Consider the following 19,199-nt stretch of genomic DNA (forward strand, 5'->3'; position numbering starts at 1 on the left):
TCCTAATCACCTCAGAGCCCAGAGGACTCGATACTCAGCACAGTCAGACCAGGACCAAAAAAGACCAAACCTTCTCATCGTCACAGAAGTCTGCTTTGATCTATTTCCTGTGTTCCTTCTTATGTCTACAGCACGCAGGCCCCCCCACGGGCCCCCGCGCGGGCCCCCCCACGGCTCACACCTGGAGGAAGATCCGGCCGATGCAGCTCAGGAGCTGGGGCTCCTGCTCCGGGTGGTACTGGATGGCCGAGCGGTACGCGCCCACGGCCAGCACGTAGTCCTGCGGGGCAGGGGAGACGACATCCCAGAGTTAGGAGGGTGCGTGCAGGGGCCTGCGGCTCGCAGGGGAAGCGGGAACGTGGACACGTGAGCAGCTGGGACGCGGCACCGCCGTGAGGGGGCAGACGCCCGGCAGACCAGGGCTGAGTTCTGTGCGTCACTACAGCCCGGAAAGCCTGGCTCGCCCCGAGGGGCTCTGGTTGTGCCCTTGGGCCTGACGGTCTCTCCTCCTCCACCTTCTGAGCAGCCGCCAGTGTTTCACCTGGACTGCGTCTTTCCTGACAAAGTCAGTAAGTGAACCGGGAAATTCTGTCCAGTCTCCATCTGCCAGATACATGAGCCAAATTTATTAACTGTGTCTCATAAACATTTTGTTTGCTAGAACTTGAGGGAGCGTTCTTAAATGTAAACAAACGCAAGCCCTGTAAAGCAGCTGGGCTGGGAGAGCTGGCTGGCTCTGGCGGCGGGGGCACCCCTGCACCAGGGACCCGAGTCAGGAGCCACAGGACGGCCCTGCCAGCCACTGCGCTCCAGTCTGCACTCCTGCCTGGGGGCCTGCACCTCTCCCGCCCCTGGGTCTCCTGCACCCCCATCGGGTGACCGGCCAAGGCCCGCCCTCTGCCTCGGTCCACAAGTAGACAGAACCTGTGCAACAGGTGTGAGAAGCGGCTCTGCCAGAGTCACAGGCACACAGCCCCTACCGGCCCCGAGCCTAGACGGCAGGGTCAGCGTCCCACCTGCTGGGGGGACGCCGTCCTGGGCCCGCGCTCACGGCTTCCCGTGGCTCTGGATGCACGTGGCCAGCAGCCAACAGGCCCGCGGTGGCAGTTTTTTCTCCCGAGTTGTCATAAAACCCCAGAAGGTAATTTTCTCTCTTTATCCATCCACATTTTCAATCTCACACAAACTGGGACTGGAGTTACCAGCTTGCTAACTGGGATGTTACAAGACAGATGACAAGGGACATTCCAGTTTAGCAGGAAAAAAATGCAGGGACTCTGCAGGCTGGCAGCTTCGAGCGAAGCTCATCAAAATGCACTGGCTCGCGGGTGCTCGCGGGGAGCCGGCAAGCCCCTGCCTCGCCCCCTCGGCTCCCGGCACCGCTGCCCGTGCCCTGCCCAGTGGGTGTGCGTGTGCACATGTGTGCGCGGGTGTGCCGAGAGCCCTCTCGTGTGCCTGAGGCCCGGGTGGGGTCTGGCTCCGCTGAGCGCTAGACTTCCGGTGGGGGATGGGGCACCTCGGAGCATCTGAGAACCGCCCCTACGCTTGACACCCACCCCTTACGCTGGTTTAGGGTGAAGCAAAGGCCACCGCGCCGAGCGTGCCAGTCAGCGCCCACGTGTCACTGGGCAGCAGGGCACGCACCCACGGCCTGGCCTGCATCTCCCTCGCCCCGGCCGGGACTCAGTTTATTTAATGAAATTGTTTATTTACTGGAGATGAGGAAATGCAGCGCCTTTAAGGGGAAGTGGCTGGTAAATTAATATTTATTTCACCGTCATCGAAATGTTATTCAAAATAACTGAGCAATAACTAGCCAGCGGATTAAACCACACCAGAATTCACGCGATGCCCGCGTGGGACCCGTGCTGCCGGGCTCGCTGCCTGGGTGGTGACAGGATGCGTGTGTGCCCGAGGCCTGGATCGCCAAATGCTTCACTCCTTTTTTTAACGCATGGAAGTGAAAACATAATCTGAATTTCACATTAAATTGCACTTGTCATAAGAGTATTTCTGAGGAGCAGTAACCTGTCGTGTACTGAGTCCCCACGACGCAGGCAGAAGACTCACTGCGTCTGGCCTGCTGGTGTCATGACCCCTGCGCTAAACAAAGACGCGCGCTCGTATCCCAGTTTTCTGTTGGTGTGCCTTAAACACAGAAGCCACCAGCGGGACAGGAGACCCTCCTGAGGCGCTCTAGCCCGTGACCGATGAATTTACGAGGGGTCCTGTTTCTCCATGTGAGCCTGCGAGCTCCCCACCAGCACGAGGGACGGTCAGCGTGTCGGGGTCAGGGGTGGGAGGGAGTGAGGAGCCCGAGGGGACCACGGCGCCTTAACCCCACACTGTCGGGGGGCGGGCAGCAAAGGCCCCACTTCAGGGGAGGCACCGGGGCCCGGGGGTGGCAGGGGCGTGTGTGGCGTCTGCCCCCAGGGTCACGGGGACAGAGCCGACCACAGCCCGCGCGGCCTTCCCGACGGGACCCACGGCTGCCCCGGGACGCGGGCCTCTCGCGGGGCTGCCGCTCAGGGCTGGACACCCGCTCCCGGAGCCCCCCGCTCCCCTGGGCCACCTGCTGCCCTGCTCTGCTGAAACCGAGCTCAGCAGTGACCCTGGCTGGCTCGGGGGCGGGTCAGCACCTGGTGTCCCAGGGGCCCAGAAGGTGCTACCGGAGCCTCTCTGGGTGTCTGCGGCTCACTGAGGCAGGCAGCCCCTGAGGCTGGGCCCGGCCGGGCGGCTCCCACCCTTGTGGGCAGGGAGGGCCCCTGGATGGGAGAACAAGGAGCCACGCCCTCAGTCCAGCGGCCTCGTCCTCAGCCGCCTCCTTGGAGGCTGGCAGCCGGGGGTGGGGTGGAGGACAACCCTAGGTGCAGGTCTCGGGGGGAAGCCTCATCCCCAGACGCCGCGACCCCCGAGCGCACGCCAGGTCAGCACACGGGAACCACCTCTTCTAACACGGGGAGCAGAGGCCAGGTCTCTGGGACGGAATCCAGAGAAAAGCAGCAGAGAGAACTGAGAGTGTGATGGGCACTTCAGTTCCATCATCTGGACCCGTGTCCGAACAGTTAAACTTGACCGTGTGACCTCCAGCGTCCACGGACGTTTCTTTCAGGAGAAATTAAAGTGTGTCTATCCCGAGCGCGTCTGCTCTCTGCTCAGTAACCCCTCACGTCCCCCCCCCCCCCCCCCCGAGGTCCCAGGGCACCCCTGCCCTCCCAAGAACGTGGTACCTTCATGAGCAGCAGACAGTTGGCCATGGAGCACGTCACTCGGCCCAGGCGGGACCGCCACAGCTGCACGGAGGCTGCAAGAGAGGCGCGCGCTGAGTGCGGGGACCACGCGTGCTGGCCCGCGCTCCCTGAGAGCCGGGCGCAGAGCGGGAGGCTACCCAGCCCCTGGCGACCATGTAAGGCCACAGGCCACGTGCAGAGGGCCGGCCTCTCAGGGAGCTGCCACGTGAGTTGGGTTTTGAAGCATGACTAGAAGTTCTTCTCTCTAATGTTCTCAAGAAATCTCAGCCAGGATGAGCTTCTCAAAATGCAGTGAGGCCCCTGCCCGCAAACTACAGGCAGACGCCGTCTTCCTTTCCTCGCCAGCCCCTCCCAGGCCCTGGGCTCTCTTGCCGCCCACGGGCTGTGGCCCCGGCTCCCCGCAGGCGCAGGCAGGCCAGGCGCCCACCTTGCTGTGGACGCTTCCCTGCATCTTCGGGGCCACCTGCTGCAGGCGGGGGCTCCCCGAGGGGCTTCCTGCCTAACGCTGCTGGGCCTGGCCCCGGGAAGGACCCAGGAGACGCATGCGTGAGGGCAGGGGCGCGTTACTGCACAAGAAGGAAAAGAGTGAGAAGGGGGACCCCGGGCCGAGTCCTCCGAGGACCTGGGTGATGGGTTCAGGCAGGCGGGCCCGGCACCCACCTTGTCTGTTCTCCTGCGCGAGGCCGCTCCTGCTCCCGTCCTCGGCGAGGCCCTGCTCCAGGTTTGTCAGGATCTGTGGGAATCGCAAGAGCAACAGCAGAGGTGAGCCTGCTTCCAGACTCCGTCACCACGTGGTCCGGGGGAAGCAGGCTTCTCTGCGCGGAAACCAGCCTCCCACGGAGTGTTCTGCAGACACACGCTTTACGCCGCGCGGCTCACAGGGCACGGCGCTGACGGCAAGCAGGGCTGCTCTCTGGCTGCTGGGTTTGGGTTCAGGACGCCCGTAGAGCACCAGAGACCCTGGCGTGGGGCGGGTGTTCTCTCCGTCAGGGAGGCGTCAGGCGTGTTGCCCGAGAGGGTGACGTCAGCGTCTGGGAAGACAAGGCTCGCTCCTCCAGGCACCCGAGGAGTGTGGCCCTCTTCAGCATCGAATAAATTCTGAACACCTGTCACTTTACACAGTTTTTACTGTTTGGTTAATAACCTTGAATTGCTTCCTGATCTGGTTTCCCTGAAAGAGGAGAGCTGGCTGCCACGGTGACCGGGGCAGAGGCTGTAGTCTTCAGGGGGCGGGATGAGGAGAAAACATGCCAACAGTAAACACTGCGCGGGGGAGAAGACAGACGTGTTCACTGACGGGGGATCCCGTGGTGCTGGGACGCCCGGCACCGGGCCACGTGCACTGGGGACACCCCCTCGCGTGGCGGGCCGCCCTGCCAGCAGCACCGCCCCACAGCCCACCCTCAAGAGGCGGAGCTCACGGCCCACGCGGCAGCTGCTCTGGGCGCTCAGCAGCCTCTCCCATCCGCATGGTGACGGGCCACCCGGGCCTCCTCGGCTGCAGTGCTTCGCGTGAGGTGGACGACAGTGTGCTGTGAACACGAAGGCCTGTCCTACAGGGACCGCTCAGGGTTCACAATTGTAACCATGGAGACGAGCTAGTTCAGCTCATCTGTCTTCTGATCATCAGAAACGCAGAAACCGACCAGGAGAGAAGGTCCTGATGGTGCCAGGGCAGAAGGACAGGCACAGAGAGGGGCCGAGAGGTTCCGAAGAAGAGAGGCGGAGGCCGGGCTCTTCCAGCCCGGGGGCCATGCCCAGTGCAGAGCGCCCGCGGCCCGGCCTTGACTCACTGGTCCACAGAGGGGCCACGGGGGAGGCGCAGCTCTGACAGAAGGACCAACCCCAACAAGAGGGCCCGAGACAATCAGCAGCACAGAGGCGACTGTGGACTCAGGAGGGCGGGGTCGGCGTGGCCCTGGGCCTCCTGCAGGGCGTCTCCGCGCACCTGAGCAGCCCACCTCCGGGGCCACAGTCACCTCCGGCCTGAGCTGAGCCACAGGGGGACGGAAGAGGAGGGGCAGCAGGAGAAGAGAGTGTCTGGAGGAGAGAGAGGGAGGGAGAGAGGGAGAGACAGACCGAGAGAGAGATCCCCCCCTTATTTAGTCAAGACGCAGACGTCACAAAGTCAGAGTGACAGCGCGTCAATCTACGGGAGGTTGTCTCTGTAAAGGAAGGTGTAGAAGTGCTCCCACCCCAAGCCTGAGCTGCTCAGACGGCACAGGTGACGTGGCTGCGTCTGCCTCCATCCTTCCTGTCCAGGTGCCGGTCGCATGCCTGTGAGTGGTCCTGGGTCTGCTTCGCAGAACGAGCGAGGCGGGCCGCCCCCGCGGCTCCCATCCTGGAAGGTGCTCCGGAAACGCGAGCCCGGGGTGACCGTCAGCAACACCTGGGCCCAGGTGAGCGGACGCAGCTCTGAAAGCAGCTACGACACTGAAATAACGTGGCTTTCAACCCGCGAAGATGCTGCTTGGCGGTGCCTGGGAGGAGCCAGGAGGACACGTGGGCCTGGGGGACGGTTCTGGACCTGCTGTCCCGTCCGCGGCAGGCGTGACCAGGGCTGAGAGGCTGCGTCAACCCCTCCACCCCACCCGCGGGTCCCGGGCTCCTCCCGGACCGGTTCTGGGAGAGGCGGTGTGGTCTGTCGCCCCAGCAGGGCAGACGCCGTCAGCGCCCTGGACAGCAGGGCGGGCTCAGAAGGCCGGTGCTTGGCGGCTCCGTCCAAGGAGGAAACTACAGGCCTTGCACACATGTCCCAGCTGCCTGACGCCGTGTACACCCAAGGCCACTTGATCCCAAACAGTACTTGGAAAGGCAATGTGTGACCTACTCATGTTTAAAGAGACCACATCCACGCTCCGAATTCTCTGCAGTTATGCTGGTAGGAGGCAGGGCTGGTGTTGTACAGGCTGGATAAGGATACCTTTGGAAGAGCTCTTACACATATTTTTGGGTTCCCGCTGGTGCACATCCTGCCTGCACGGCAGCCCAGAGGCCGCTGGGACACGCCTCCTCCCCCAGGTGAGGTGCTCCAGGCTTCCACAGGCCGTCAGCCCTGTTTCCAGGGCTGCACCTGGAAACACCCATCTCCCCGATTCCAAAGCCCCTCCAGCCATGGCCTGTCCCACCTGAACCAACGTTCCCTCTTTTCCACTCAGGTCAGAGAGTGAGACTCTCCCGTGCCAAGGAAAACGCGGCCAGGACGGAGATTCCAGAGCCCTCTGTTCCACCGAGGGCTGCCTGTTGCTGGGCTACCCTGTAGGTGTCGGGCGGGACTGCTTGCTACCTCGGGTGGCCTTGGGGGTCACCTCCGGCGCATCAGATTTCACGTGGGGCTGGGGCCGCGCAGGGTGTGGTCGACAGTCCCAAGTCCTTGTTCTGGAATTTGCAACGATGCCACCTGGCGCTTCCAAAGGTGTGAATTTCTACCATGAGCCAAGTCAGGATACAAATTCTGCAAACCCTGACATCAGGACGCTCCACCACCTCGTCTCGCTGGCCCTCTGAGCACGCCAGGGCCCCGGTGCATGAGCGTCAACGGCCAAAGGCAGAGACGTGGCCTCGGCCGGGAGCAGGAGCCATCCTCCATCTTTCCATCACCCCCTCCACCTGTCAATCCCTCCCCGCTTACCGGCTGAAGCCACCGTCAATGTGTTCTCTGTGGAGCAGCAGGACGGCAGGGCACGGGGGCTGTGGGCGTCAGGGGAGGCCAGGCAGTGGCGGACGTGGTCAGCACGCCGATGGCCAGCACGGCTGGGCGGCTGGCGGGGACGGCGGGCAATGTCTGTTCTCTCTTCCGTTTTTAACTTCATTTACAAGTGAAAGAGCATCACCGAGCCTGTCCATCTGTTGAAAATCCTTTCTGGTAGATACGAACCCTTCCTAGAAACGCCGCTCTCATCACTGCCTCAGTAGAGTCTCCAGCTGAGAACAGAGCCAACGGACGTTCCTTGCCGAGGGGGCTCGGCCGGCAGCGAGGCTCTCTAAGCGGCAGCTCCTCACGGGCACCCCCGGCCGGGCTCGGGAGGGGCGCGCGGAGGCTGCGGAAACCGAATCGCGGGGCGGGGCGGTCCTGGACTTCAGCCTCGGCGCACGCCCCTGTCAGCGGCGCCCAACCCTGAAGCTGATCTGGCATCGTTACGCATGTGCCGACGGGACCCAGCGGCGAGCGGCCCGCAGGGAAGCTGAGCAGCGGCGGCGGCGGCCCTCAGCCAGGGGGCACGTCTGTTCTCAGTCCTGGTACGTCTCACTCTTCATCCATCCACCACAGCTGAGCCAAGCAGCCACCGCGTCACCACGTGGTTCTTTCTCGTCACCTTCTACTTCAAGGACAGCAGAGAACCCTGGGCCACGTCGTAAAGGTCAGGAGTGATGTCCTGCTAAAACTGGGTCACACGTGAAGGTTTGAGACAGCGCTCTCACCAGGCTGAACACACAGACTCCACCTGGTCTCTGAGGAGTCTTCTGTGCAAGGGAAAGCTCGGCTGCTCCGAGCAAACAATGGCTTTACGGACGCTGGGGGCCCCAGAGCTAGCGCGATTTCTCTCTCTGCTCTGGTTGCCTGTGTGTGTGGCATGAACCTTGTACGTTACCGACGGTCTGAATTTTATCATCCCCTTGCCCCATAGTCCTCATTTAGCTTTTTTCAATAGAAAAAGATTCTAATCATAAAACAAACACATGCATCGTGTAAGAGCTGGAAAGAGTATAAAAATGACCCTAATCCCACGACCCACTCCACCACCACGCTGGAGTGCTCTGCTCTTCCTTCAGGGCACATTGCTTCCTTCAAGGAGGTCACTGTGAGCTGTAATTCTGTCGGCTGGCTTTGACAAAGGAGACTACGTCCGAAACATTCTCACGTTACGGCTGTGGAGACGGACATGGGTTTGGAAAGCGTGTCACGTCTCCGCACGCCAGCCTGGCGCCTGCGATGCCCCGGCTCGGTGCCCTGCTTCCCTGGTTAGGGCAGCACAGACTGGCAGCAGCAGGAGACCGCGACCCCACCAAGTCCCTCTGCAGAGAGGACGCCGGCCAACGGGGCGGAGGGCCACCGGGCGGCAGGTGCCTGCCCCTCACCCACCCCCGCTGCCACCCCAGGTCGTTTCTTTGCACCCGGGAAACCCACGCTGGGGCTGAACCTGCGGGGATCTGAACCTGCGGGGATCTGACGTGTGAATGCACAGGTGTGCACCCGCGGCAGCATGCGTGTTTCCCAGGTGCCGAGAGGTGCCTCAGGGGACCTTCTCCCCACGAGGGTGAAACCCCTTCCCAGGCGCTGCTGCGACACCCACCGCTGACCTCCAGCTTGTAAGAACCTCCTGAGGCGAGGAAGAGAGGTGCTACACACCCAACGGAACCAACGGGACAGAGCACTCTGGGGGTGTGGAGCACACCGCTGCTTTCCTTCTGGAAACAACAGCCCTGGTCTCGCGGCCGGCCCTGAGCCAAGCCTCCCAGACACGACGGCCTGCTGGGGTCCAGCTGCGGGGCCGGTCGAGGGGGGCCCACCTCGGCCACCCCCTCGAGCAGGCTGGGGAAGGGAACCCGAGGAGAGACCGGGGGCGAACGTCACCCTGGGAGGTGCCCTTTTACACGCTGACTCATCTCCTTCCTCGCTGGCCTCCCCGCCCGCAGTGAGGAGCCCACCGCTCCCTGAATGGAGACCAGTTCTCGGTGGAAGCGAGTGTGGCAGGCACTCCCCGGCACGGGCACACGCTGCACGTGGGGGAGGACGGGCTGCAGCCGGACCCACAGAGGGTGCAGGGGGTGGGCAGGGGACCTGCTCTCGTCCAGGCCCCGCGTGGCCGGACCTCAGCGACACTTAACCCTCGGAGGCTCCGTCTCCTTGTTTGTAACCTGGGGATGACACCACCTTGCAGAGCTGCTGCGAGGGTTAACGGAGGTAACGAACCTAAAGCACGGTGCACAGCAGCTGTCACGTGTGAGCACGGACCTCACACCCGCGGCCAGCGTCACCGCCACCCCCGTGCCCGGCCTCCCAGCCCACGGTGTCAAGGCCAGCACCAAGTCTGCAGGTGGCGGCAGGCGTGGTGGGCGGGCACCGAGCGACACAGGGGACCCCGCAGGGGAGGCCTCGGGGGGCAGCCTTAGGCTTAAAGCCTTACAGCTCACACGCGCGCCCCACCGCGTGACAGGGAGGTGAGGGAAGAGCAATAAAAAACTGTCTGTGTGCAGTTTAGAACATCGCTGGCCTAGTATTTCTCAGCAAGTTTTGTTTTCCTATTTCTGAAAATATCTTAACCATGTTTTAAGATTGAAGGAAAAAAGTGTTAGAATCTAAAAAAAATTGATAACGCACGTAATTTCCCCCACCAACTGATCAAATTATAAGAGAGCAAAGTTTTTCTTTTTATCTTTTAAGTTCTAAAAACCAGAAGCCGATGCACAGCTCGCGGGTGTGAGGTGACCTGCTGGGAGGTCCCCGCTGCACAGGGCGGAAGCTCCCCCATTTCCCTGCCGGGAGCACGGAGGACCACCTGGCAGCTCCAGGAACGTCCACCCGGAGCAGCTGGGGACTGAAGGAGGAATTCGACGAGTAACCCTGGTGAAAACCCGTCACACACAGCCACTCCTAGCGCTTGCGGTGCAGCTCTGAAAGCCCTGCCACAGCAGACTCTGCACCTAAGCCACACGGCAGGGCTGCCGGGCGGGCAGGAGGCACTTCCTGCCTGCAGACGAGACGAGGCGGCGCGGGGCGGGGGCGCACGGCTGCCCGGCGCCGGGAGACCCTGAGCGCACCTCTCTTCCTCGCATCAAGCAGTGCAGTGACCTCACCTCTGTGGATACAACTCGAGGCCTTGACGACTGAGAATCACTCAGGAAGCGCTCCTGAACCTCGCCTGCCTTCGCAGTCAGGGCTACGACGACAGTTGCTGTGATGCAGTATGATGTGCTTTGATCCTGGACCACTTTAGACCATGACCTCTTTGACTGCTGCTCCAGTGCCTCTGTTTGAGGCGGGGCAGGTGCTTGTAGGCTTGCAGGACACAGGCGTGGTTGGGAAGCCTGGCACATGCTCACGTGCGTGATTTCCACGCAAGAGAAAACCTGTGTTTTTTTTACTAGTAATACCAGGAAGGAGGCTTTCAGGCCTCAAGCTTTGCCAAAAACCACCCACTGCTGCCCAAAATAATTACAGCAAGAACAGAGAGTAGCATGGTCACCAGGAACCGGGTCAGCCTGCCTTCCTGGAGGAGGAAGCAGAGATGGAGGGAAGGGCACCGGTGGCGGGCTGCACTTCTTGCGAGGGCGGGAAGGTCAGGGGGAGCCCCCCCCCAGGCGGGGAGGGGCCGGTGGTTACCTTGCTGCAGACGGCCTTCACCCTGTGCAGCCGGTCCAGCGCCTCCTGGGGGCTCCCCAGGTACTGCTGCAGCTCCGCGTGCAGGATCCGCATGGAGAAGGGGACCATGGAGCCTGGAATGAGAGCCACAGCAGGGTGAGTGTGTCTGCCACAACTGACCGAGCACAGCGGGAACCCCGCCCTGCAGCAGGAAGCGCGCGGCGCTCTGGCGGAAGGCGTGCAGAGCCCCTCGCTTCTTGGTAGAGCTGCAGGGACGCCAATTGCAGCGTGTCTCGGTTTTCTCTGTAAAGCTGTGTGTGCCGGCAATGACCAGAGGAGGAGGCTGGCTGTCACCGCCTTCCCACAGCTGTGCCTCAAGCGTGTAGAAACTACCCCCAAATGACTAGAGCGGCAGAGACCACCACCTGCCGCAGGGACAGGACAGAGCACTCGTGGATTCTCTGTACCTCTCCACGACGGTGACCTCCCGTAGGAGGTTGCGCAGGTCGGGTTCCTCAGAGGGAGACCCTGGAAGGAGGACCTGTGGGCACGGAGGGCGCGGGCTAGGCAGGACCAGGGAGGGAGATGAGAGAGGGCGCGTCTCGGGCCCAGGTCCTGAGGCTGGAGTGTCAGCCTGACTCTGCCATGTGTGTGCATGTGTGTGTGGGCTCTGGGGCGAGACCTCTACCTCAGAGCTGTCCCAGCGGAAGGAAGGCAGGGCAGCTGGCCTTGAAGCCTCCGCTGCCCAGGGCGGCCCCGGACGGAATGGGTCCTGGGCTCTGTCAGCTCCATCCGTGTTGCGGGGCCGTGAGGGCAGCACTCTGGAAAGGGCTGCTCTTCAAACGAACTCCCACATGGTGTGTGATGTGGCTGTGTTCTCGCGGGATGAGGGAATCTCCTGGTTGATGGCATGTCCCTTCTAACATGACTTGTATCTGTATCTACAGTAATGCAATAAGTACAGAAGTATGCAAATGCCATCAAATAATCCAACAGCCTGCACTGATTATAAGGGACTTAAACGATGTGAAAATGACAGCACAGGGCAACTGCGCAGGTTCAGAAAGGGACTTCTCAATCCCTGGCTCTGGACTGCACTTTATGACAGTGAGAAGCAAGCTGTGTGACAGCTGCAAGCCACTCAGCCTCTCTGGGCCTCCGTCTGCCCATCTGTGCCACCCCCCGCCACCATCAGTGAGCGTCCACCACGTGCCACACCGAGATGGCTTCATTGCTTATCCTGAGAAAGTGTACGATGCTCCCCGGTCTTTAGTGCAAGGACGGGGAAGAAAAGTCCAAGAGGACAAACCAAACTAGGGCATACTATGGAAAATGGTGAGCCTGGAGAAAAGAACGATGACAATAACCAAATTTAAAATGTTGAACTTTTTTGCTTTTGATGACACTAAATGACTGCCACGTCTGAAGAGGGCAGATGACTGAGCTGACAGCACGGTGTCAGTCATCCCAGCTTCCTAGACAGAGACTCTTCTTGACCACCAGCATCACTAACACGGGACTGTGCTCGCAGTGAGTCACATGGAAGCCGTGCCTGCATCCCTACACGTCAAACAGAGAACAGGCAGCAGTGGTTCCCACGTGGTTCAAAATGTGCTGGAGGGAGAGAGTATCTCCGGAACACCTGAAGCTCTGTAAGTACAGACACAAAACAGCTGCGGAAGTTCCCAAGCCCAATTTATAAATGAGCTGAATATACGACAAGGTGGCCAGGAGTTACTTGCTCTTTGCCCTGGAAACTGCCTATGGACCTGGGGAAGCTTCTGCATTTAAAAGAACATATGAAAATATTTCAGACTACATGAAAATGAAAATACTACTTATCAAAATTTGTGGGATGCAGCAAAAAGCAGCGTAAGAGGGAATTTTACAGCGTTAAATGCATATACTTTAAAGATCTAAACTTAATTATCTAAGCTTCTACCACAGGATGCTAGAGAAAAACAAGCAATATAAAAGCAGAAGAAAAAGAAAAGTTAGAGCAGAAAGCAATGACACTGACAGACACAGAAAGACACATTTCCTATGATATCACTTATATGTGGAGTCTAAAAAAAAAGGGTACAAATGAACTTATGTATAAAACTTAGAGTCACAGATGTAGAAAACAAACTTATGGTTACCAGGGGATAGGAGAAGGGAGGGATAAATTTGGAGATTGTGACTGACATATACGCACTACTATATATAAAATAGATAACTAATAAGGACCTACCGCACAGCACAGGGAACTCTACTCACTACTCTGTAATGACCTATATGGGAAAAGAATCTAAAAAAGAGTGGACACACGTGTACGTATAACTGATTCACTTTGCTGTACACCGGAAACTAACACAACATTGTAAATCAACTAGACTCCAATAAAAATTAAACAAACAAAAAAAAAGCAATGACGTGGAAAATAGGAAATCGATAGAGAAAATCATCAAAACCCAAACTTAGTTGACAAAAATCAATACAATTTATAAAACTCCAGCCAGGCTGACCAGGAGGAAAGAGAGAAGACACGAATGACTGGGGCCGTCACTACTGGTCACATGGATGTTAAAAGGAAAATGAAGGGATATTACGAACAAACGATGTCAACAGATTTTATACCCCAGATGAAATGGACCAGCTCCTTGAAAGACACAACCTACTTAAACTCACACAAGGAGAAACAGATAATCCAAATAGGCCAGTATCTATTTAAGAAATTAAATCAATAAATAATAACCTTCCAAAAATAGAAGGCACCAGGCCCAGCTGGTTTCACTGGTGAATTCTACAAAACATTTAAGGAAGACGTGGTACCAATTCTCTACAATCTCTGCCAGAAAACAGAAGCGGAGTGGATGCTTCCTAATTTATTCGACGAGGCCAGCATTATCCTTGTATCAAAACCAGACAGTATTACAAGGGAGGAAAACTACAGATGAACATGGCTAAAGAACATAGATACAAAAACCCTCAACCAAATTAGCAAGTCAAATCCAACTTAATCAAATCCAACAAAAAAATTAGCAAATCAAATCTAACGGCATATAAAAGAAATTATCCACCTCAACCCAGTGGGATTTATTCCAGGTATGCAAGGCTGGTTCAGCTTTCAAAAATCAATTCATGCAACCCATCACAACAAACAAGCTACACAAGAAAAATCACACAATAAGTTAAGAGAAGTAGAAAAAGCATTTCACAAAAGATAACATCCATTCATGATTAAAACCCTCAGCAAACTAAGAATAGAGGAAAACGTCTTCAACTTGATAGAGAACATCCACAAAACCTACAGCTAGCAACACAGTTAATGGTGAGAAACTAGATGCTTTCCTCCTGAGATCTTGAATAACGCAAGGATGTCCCCCTTTACCACTCCTACTGAGCATGGTACTGGAAGACCTAACGAATGCAGACAGAACACGGAAGCCCAAAAGAACATGCCTGCAGTTCTGTCTGCTCGGGGCCCTCACGCCATCTTCTCTCCATGCATCGTCTTCTGTGGAGTAACAGACATCCCTGTCCCAAGTCATTGAGCCTTCTCCCTGAGCCTGTCCATGCTGGACCGGACTCCCACAGCCCCAGGAGGTGGACACAGGCAGATGCTGGTGGCGGGACCCTCGCAGTGCCTCCCTGTGACTTGCACCTGGAGTTGGGACGCTACCCAGACGGCCAAGAGCAGAAAGGGGGGGTGAGGACGAGCCAGCACGCGTCTTCCTTAACCACGTCACCCTTACCCGTGGCTCTCCTGCAGGTGTCTGGGAGAAAGCCAGGGCTAGAGAGGGAAAGAGCCTCCCCCCTTCTCTCTTGGTACCACTGAGAAGGTCTCGTACAGCTTAGAAATCAAGAGGGAAGCACGCACACAGCCTCATGACACATCAGAAAGAACACCGCCCCTCCCCAGAAAAATATACTGTCTGTAGAGTCAAAACAAGAAAAGCAGCTGGAGAAACACTGTCTATTCATTCCAGCTTGAACAGGTTAACAGCCACGTATGGGTTTTAGGGCCAAATGCATGCACAGGCCCCGAACATACACACGAAGGGGAAGTGACCACGTCTCCAAGCAGGTCCCTCAATCTCGTCAATAAAACACAGCAGAAACCGCTTCGACGTAACTCAGGCCTTTCCTACTTTTGTTTGTTTTAAAGAAATGCAAATCAAAGTACCTTTAAACTGATTCTCTTGGTCTGGCAAACCCAGCCTCGCTGTGTGTGAGGAGTCACCAGGAATCAGTGAAGGCCCTGAGGCCAGCAGAACCCAGCGACATGAAACAGCAGGGCTCCAGCCGCCGCAGGCCCGTGTCCCCTGCAGGGAGAGCGCGCCCTGAAAAGAGGGTGCGTCAGAACCTGGAAGGAAACGTATTTCCCAGAGGATCTGGTTTCTGGAAGGTTCCCACGGGTAGTCATGACCTGCCAAAATCTAGGTTGGCATCAATACTGCAGAAGCGCTCTCATTAATCATTCAGAAAACACTCCTACACGATTCACGTTTTCAGCCCCTGCTGTACTGAGACCCCCTCGGCCACCAGAGCGGGGCGCACCGGGACTCAGGCGGCCCCGAGCTGCGCAGTGACCCTGAGAGGCAGCAAGGGGAGGAAGGTCACCTCGCCCCAGAGAGCCTCCTCCTTCCCAGGCGAGGACGCTCCGGGGCGGACAGTCTGGGCCTCCCGTCACCCACCTGCCCTGTGCGCCACCCCGGCGTCCGCTCTCAATCTTCCTGGCCGCCCGCCCAGCAGGACAGGGGACCGGGACTTGGCCAGGCTGCTGTGAGGCCTGAGTGGCTGATGCGACGGCGCATGGTGCCTGGCGGACGCCCAGCAGACCCTCTGCCCGCGGGCAGCAGGCTCAGCCCTCCCCCCGAGGCCCGGGCAGCTCCCCTCGCGGTCACGCAGGCGGGACCGGGGCCTGGCTGCTGCCCCGCCCTCGCTTCCCTGGACCCTCCCCGGTCTTCCCTGCCCCCAGCCTCCGGGCAGCACCAGCACCGGGAGGGGCCGCGTCCCTGCTTCCTGGGACACGGGTCGGGGGATGTGTGTGCCTGGCGGAGAGCACAGTTCTCTCACCCGCTGCAAAACAACCCTCCACAAAACCACCTCCGACCTCAAGGCTGAGCAGGCCCTGGATGACAGATCCCTAGGAGGCAACTCAGTGCTGCCCGGAGCCCTGCGGCAGGAAGGGGCGTTCAGGATGGCCACGCCGCCTCCGCTGTGTCTGATGCGGCAGTGCTGGGAGTGCAGGGGTTGGAGGGGCCTCACTCGGGCGTCCTGATGACAGAGGCGGAGCCTTCTGTTCTAGGGAAACACTGGAAATGCCAGACTTCCTCAAGAGGGTGGGCGACATGGAAAGCTGTAGGATTTACTAACCAGCCTTCTCAGATTGAGGAAAATAGGCCTGAAATGATAAATCTGAAGAGCTCTGGCATGGAGGAAAGTAAACTTGAAATCTACCCTAAGCAGAAGGTGTTAACTCTGAGAGGTGAGTTAATTTTCTCATGGAAAACAAAGGAAGACATTTGAAACGTGCCGAACAATTAGTTATGGGCCACCGTGTACGGTTACGTGTGGATAAAAAGTTTCTGAATTTAGTCTGAGAACTAGAAATGTGAGATTCGCAATTCTGGGGGGAGCACAGAAAAGGACTGAAGACCCAGGGACAGCTCACCTTTGCTGGCACAGGCGGAGAGGGAGCTGCCGGGAGCCTCAACGCCCATCAGAGTGTCTGTCTCATCAGCTTGAGGCTGACTCGGTAATTCATAAGGATTAAATTCTGAAATAAGACCTCCTAGGAAGTCATTACAGGTCTAATAACTTAAACACAGCTCTTAATTTAGTATCAGAAGAGGCACTGATATCTGTGCGTTTCTCAAACACCTGACAGAGAGATCTTGTGGCTTCACGGCTTTCCTCCACGGGCACAGAGAGCTGGAGTGAACTGTCCTACGCAGAGGTGCACTCTGACAGCCCAAAGCTCACTTCCATCATTATTCTTTCTTTCGAACAGGAGACAGAATTCCAAATAACAGACCAAAAAGATAGTGCTGGGATGGGAAAGTTTAGTGTCCTACAAGAGGCTGAAAAGAACTCCATCAGGAATGCCTATGTGAACCACGTCCGGGATGGACATCACATCTATTGTGAAGATAAAACTTCAGTGAGTTCGTGTAACTTAAAGAGTGAAGCCAAATGTAAAGCGTGAACATTTGTTAGTAAGAAGGTGTCGACACTGGTATCCACGGTAACGAACACGCCAGCCCAAAGCAAGGTGCTCAGAAACCAAAGTGAGCGGCCTCGTCACGCTGCCCGTGGATGTGACGCTCTCCATGCTTCTTAAGACCAGACCCAGCAGCAGGGGAGGCAGTCTGTTCTAGAGTAACATCAAAAATCATTTGATTAAAAGCAAATTAAAAATAGGCATTTCTCCAAAGAAGACATACGGATGGCCAAGAGGCACATGAAAAGCTGCTCAACATCACTAATTATTAGAGAAATGCAAATCAAAACGACAATGAGGTATCACCTCACACCGGTTAGAATGGGCATCATCAGAAAATCGACAAACAGTAAATGCTGGAGAGGGTGTGGAGAAAAGGGAACGCTCTTGCACTGTTGGTGGGAATGTACATTGATACAGCCACTATGGAGAACAGTATGGAGGTTCCCTGTAAAACTAAAAATAGAACTACCATATGACCCAGCAATCCCACTGCTGGGCATATACCCAGAGAACACCATAATTCAAAAAGACACATGCACTCTGATGTTCACTGCAGCACTATTTACAATAGCCAGGACATGAAAGCAACCTACATGTCCATCAACAGATGAATGGATTAAAAAGATGTGGTACATATATGCAATGGAATATTACTCAGCTGTAAAAAGCAATGAAAATGGGACATTTGTAGAGACATGGATGGACCTAGAGACTGTCATACAGTGTGAAGTGAGTCAGAAAGAGAAAAACAAATATCGTATATTAACACAAATCAACCAGTTTGCAAGGCAGAAATAGAGACACAGATCTAGAGAACAAGCATATGGACACCAAGTGGGGAAAGCGGGGAGGGTTGGGGGGGGATGAATTGGGAGATTGGGATACCAAATTGTACATTCTAAATATATGCAGTTTATTGTAAAAAATAAAAAATTAAAAAAATGCAAATTATTGAACCTGATGTACCCCCCCAAAAAAATAAAAAAAAAATAAAAACAAACAAAAAAAAAAACAAACAAAAAAAATGCAAATTAAAGAGAGAAGGCTATTATAAGCATGTGAAGAATGGCTCTCAAAGAGAAACAACATGGAGGGTTTGAAAGGGTATTTTGAAGCCTTAATCAGAACAGTCATTCTGAAGTTGTCAACGTTAAAGACAAAACGCAAACCCTGAATTTTGGGAAAAGGCACCCGTGACCCTCTTGCTTTCTCCCTGGGAGGTGAGGTGGGAGCAGGTTTGCAGAGAGGCCTGGAAGCTACTCGGGCTGTGTTGGGGGTTCGGGGGGTGTCTGCCTTCAGGGCCAAAGATGAGAGGCTTGCTCAGCCGGCTGTGCGCCCTCTGGCTCCCGTCACAGGAGGGAAGGCAACCGGTGGGCCTGGAGCTCGGGTGCACACAGGGAAACGCCTGTGTCAGCACCGCGGACGGGAGGCTGGGTGGGATGGCGCGAGAGCTCGGCCCGCTCCCTCAGGGCCCTGAAGCTCAGGGGCGGCAGCTGCTTCTGAGCACACGCCCCATGAGGCTGCTTCCACGCCGGAGAGGCGCTCCGCTGCGGGGCCTCAGCTCAGGTGGCACGTGTGTCAGAAAGCCGCACGGCAGGCGTCTGCACCGGCTCCCACCTGCACGGCACACGCCAGGGGCAGCTTCTGAGATCACAGGACGTAGAGCCCAGAAGACAACACTCCTGAAATGTGATCGGCGACAAACGAAAGGTCACGGTGGAATTTTTTAGGGTTAGAAATAATATTTCCCAGGATGGGAGAAGGTATTTACCAGATTCGTGACAAATAAAGGATGAAATACCTAAAGTATGTAAAGAACTACAACACATCAGTAAGAAAAGATAACCCAATGGAAACATGGGCGACGATTATGAAGGAGAGGGCCCCCCAGAGCAACACCAACAGCCAGTAACACACAAAAGCCACGTCACCCGGGAAGATGCAACAAGAGGCAGAATTTCAGACCCACCAGATGGAAGTCTCACTGACAAGACTTACTGACTCACAAGTGGGGAAACAGAAGCTTTAATACACGGTGTTGGGGGTGTAAATTAGTATAAGTACGTTGAAAGTAATTTGATCATTTCTTGTAAGATGGAAAATACAAACACCACACCACCTGGGGCTGACACTTTTAATTTACACCCTAGAGAAGTGCAGGAACAGGTGGGCAAAGATAAACGTACCACAGCATCGCTGTTTGTTAGGGTCTGGAATCGGAAGGATCCTCCTTGCTCACCTTATGGGTGTGTATTTATACAAATACTGTTACGTGGGGAAAAGAGGTGAAATGAAGAAAGATACACTCCTCACGCACGTCTCAAAAGCCTGCGGTTCCCTCTGCAGTGTGTGTGTGCGCGCAGTGTGTGTGTGTGTGTGCGCGCGCGGTGTGTGTGTGTGTGCAGTGGAAATGTCCAAGCATGATCTGGAAACA

General features: G+C 56.6%; 1 protein-coding gene across 7 annotated transcripts in view; it reads right to left on the bottom strand.

Moving 5' to 3' along the window:
• TRAPPC12 (trafficking protein particle complex subunit 12) overlaps positions 1-19,199 on the bottom strand; it is a 54,674-nt gene that overhangs the window by 7,542 nt on the left and 27,933 nt on the right. For 6 of the 7 annotated variants that reach the window (XM_057741315.1, XM_057741311.1, XM_057741310.1 and 3 more), the window contains 4 exons: positions 10,576-10,688; positions 3,912-3,984; positions 3,231-3,304; positions 182-280 (listed from right to left, as the gene is read on the bottom strand). In XM_057741315.1, the coding sequence (XP_057597298.1) occupies positions 182-280; positions 3,231-3,304; positions 3,912-3,984; positions 10,576-10,688 (359 nt within the window). Of the gene's footprint in view, positions 1-181; positions 281-3,230; positions 3,305-3,911; positions 3,985-10,575; positions 10,689-11,242; positions 11,496-19,199 lie in introns of all 7 variants that reach the window. The other variant, XR_009054642.1, reaches the window with a different exon arrangement.

Source organism: Hippopotamus amphibius, chromosome 7, assembly GCF_030028045.1.
Source record: "Hippopotamus amphibius kiboko isolate mHipAmp2 chromosome 7, mHipAmp2.hap2, whole genome shotgun sequence".
NCBI lineage: Eukaryota > Metazoa > Chordata > Mammalia > Artiodactyla > Hippopotamidae > Hippopotamus > Hippopotamus amphibius.